This window comes from Calidris pugnax, unplaced genomic scaffold (genome assembly GCF_001431845.1).
Source record: "Calidris pugnax isolate Ruff unplaced genomic scaffold, ASM143184v1 scaffold234, whole genome shotgun sequence".
In the NCBI taxonomy this organism is placed as follows: Eukaryota; Metazoa; Chordata; class Aves; order Charadriiformes; family Scolopacidae; genus Calidris; species Calidris pugnax.
In genome coordinates, this window is record NW_015090987.1 from 394223 (window position 1) to 397289 (window position 3067).

General features: G+C 67.0%; 1 protein-coding gene across 1 annotated transcript in view; it reads right to left on the reverse strand.

The window, feature by feature from the left end:
• Positions 1-31: 31 nt before the first annotated feature.
• The window catches only part of STIM1 (stromal interaction molecule 1), a gene marked incomplete at its 5' end in the record, with an annotated part of 72951 nt that continues 69915 nt past the window's right edge, over positions 32-3067 (reverse strand). Inside the window, one exon of the mRNA XM_014954020.1 lies at positions 32-677. Coding sequence (XP_014809506.1) covers positions 110-677 — 568 coding nt within the window. The remainder of the gene's footprint in view (positions 678-3067) is intronic.

Here is a 3067-nt window from a genome sequence, read left to right on the forward strand (position 1 = left end):
CCCCCCCCCCCCCCCCCCAACAACCCCCACCTTTCCCTCCCTGGGTCACGCTCCTGGGTGGGGGTGTCTTCTTCTCCCCCCTCCTTACCCCCCACCCCACCCCGAATCTCTACTTCTTGGGCTTCTTGAAGATCTTTAGGGGGAACTTTTTCTTGCTCTGGCCCAGGTCGACCTCGTCGCCCGGCAAACTGCTGTCCTCGTCCCCCGGGCTCTTCTTGGTGGCCAACTGCGGGATGCGGGTGGTCTTGGTGCCTCCGGGCCTGCAGTCAGAGATGGGGGAGGGGGTGTCGGGGTCGGTGGAGCTGGGGCTGTGGGAGCGGGAGGAATCCGAGTGGCTGTGCTTGCCGACCGTCGGGTGGCTGATCTCCCCCAGGCTGGAGGACTTCTCCATGCCGTGATTCACCACCATCATCATCTTCTTCATCACCATGGGGCTCTCGGGTGGCCGCTCCAGGGTGCTGGTGGTGGTGATGGTGGTGGTGGTCTCCGCCGTCGCGTGGCGGCTGCCGCCGTTGGGGGTGGGGACGCCCATGGCAGGGTGGCCGGGGGCAACCTCCTCGATGGAGCGGGTCAGCAGGTTGGGGCGAGCAGCCAACAGCTTGGAGGCCGAGCTGGGGACACGCTGGTGGTCGCTCAGGTGCGGGATGGAGGACTCGGAGTCGCAGCGAGTCAAGTCTCTGGGGGGGTGGAGAGAGAGAGATGGCGTTAGCCACGCTGGCCCGCTGGCCACGGGGACCCCCAGCCCACCCCCCGCACACACAGAATCACACAATCTTCTAGGTTGGAAGGGACCTTAAAGATCATCTTGTCCAACCGTCAACGGATGAGGCGGCTGAGGGTGGCTGGTGGGGTGGGGGATGCAGGGGAACCCCCCCACACCCCAGGAACCCCCCCTGATCCTGCTGCCTTGACCCCCTGGTTCTGCTCCTCTGTATGGTTGCAGTGGCCACCTCCAGGGACAGGGGGGCTCATCCAATCATAGTGGCCACCCCAGTGATGGGGAGGCTCATCCAGCCATGGTGGCCACCCCCAGGGATGGGGGGGTTCATCCAGCAATGGTGGTGACCCCCAGGGATGGGGGGGCTCACCCAGCCATGGTGGCCACCCCCAGGGATGTGGGGTTCATCCAACCATGGTGGGCACCCCCAGGGAAAGGGGGGCTCATCCAGCCATGGTGGCCACCTCTGGCAATGTGGGGGCTCATCCAGCCATGGTGGCCATCCCCAGAGACGGGGGGCTCATCCAATCATAGTGGCCACCCCCAGGGAAAAGGGGGCTCATCCAGCCATGGTAGCCACCCCCAGGGATGGGGGGGCTCATCCAGCCATGGTGGCCACCCCCAAGGAAAGGGGGGTTCATCCAGCCATGGTGGCCACCCCTGGGGATGGGGGGGGGCTCATCCAGCTGCAGTGGCCACCCCCAGGGACGGGGATGTTCATTCAGGGCTCGCCCAGCCATGGTGGACACCCCTGTGGACAGGGGGGCTCATCCAGCCATGATGGCCACCCCCAGGGAAAGGGGGGCTCATCCAGCCATGGTGGCCACCTCTGGCAATGTGGGGGCTCATCCAGCCATGGTGGCCATCCCCAGAGACGGGGGGCTCATCCAATCATAGTGGCCACCCCCAGGGAAAAGGGGGCTCATCCAGCCATGGTAGCCACCCCCAGGGATGGGGGGGCTCATCCAGCCATGGTGGCCACCCCCAAGGAAAGGGGGGTTCATCCAGCCATGGTGGCCACCCCTGGGGATGGGGGGGGCTCATCCAGCTGCAGTGGCCACCCCCAGGGACGGGGATGTTCATTCAGCCATGGTGGCCACCCTCAAGGAAAGGGGGGCTCATCCAGCCATGGTGGGCACCCCCAGGGAAAGAGGGGCTCATCCAGCCATGGTGGCCACCCCCGGGGATGGGGGGATTCATCCAGCCATGGTGGCCACCCCCAAGGAAAGGGGGGCTCATCCAGCCATGGTGGCCATCCCCAGGGATGGGGGGGCTCGCCCAGCCATGGTGGCCACCACCAGGGATGGGGGGGCTCATCCAGCCATGGCCAGGGAAAAGGGGGCTCATCCAGCCATGGTAGCCACCCCCAGGGATGGGGGGGCTCATCCAGCCATGGTGGCCACCCCCGGGGATGGGGGGATTCATCCAGTCATGGTGGCCACCCCCAAGGAAAGGGGGGCTCATCCAGCCATGGTGGCCATCCCCAGGGATGGGGGGGCTCGCCCAGCCATGGTGGCCACCACCAGGGATGGGGGGGCTCATCCAGCCATGGTGGCCACCCCCAGGGAAAGAGGGGCTCATCCAGCCATGGTGGCCACCCCCGGGGATGGGGGGATTCATCCAGTCATGGTGGCCACCCCCAAGGAAAGGGGGGCTCATCCAGCCATGGTGGCCATCCCCAGGGATGGGGGGGCTCGCCCAGCCATGGTGGCCACCACCAGGGATGGGGGGGCTCATCCAGCCATGGTGGCCACCCCCAGGGAAAGAGGGGCTCATCCAGCCATGGTGGCCACCCCCGGGGATGGGGGGATTCATCCAGTCATGGTGGCCACCCCCAAGGAAAGGGGGGCTCATCCAGCCATGGTGGCCATCCCCAGTGATGGGGGGGCTCATCCAGCCATGGTGGCCACCCCTGTGGACAGGGGGGCTCACCCAGCCCAGTGCCAACCTCCCAGGGGGCCAAGTAACCCCCCCCGATGAAGGCAGGGGTGCTTGCTGTGTCCCCCCCACAACCATATCCCCCGTCCCCAGCTCGGGCTGCAGCTGAACTCGCTGTGTCCCCCCAACCCAGTGCCGTGGGGGGGGGCCCAAGGACCCACCATACACAGAGGCAGAACCAGAGGGATGGAGACCCCCCCCCCATCCATGGGGCAGCAGCAAACGCTCAGCCTGGAGCTGGGGGTGTCCAAGGGCACCAGCCACCCCTCCAGTGGCCATTGGGGGGGCCCTGGACCAGGCCCCGGCCACGTTGGCCACCACTGGGCTCTGCTCAGAGGCCGCAGCTCCCTCCCGCTCCCCCCAAAACCACCCTCCCAGCCCCACTTTTTCCCCACGGACCCCAGGGTTGGG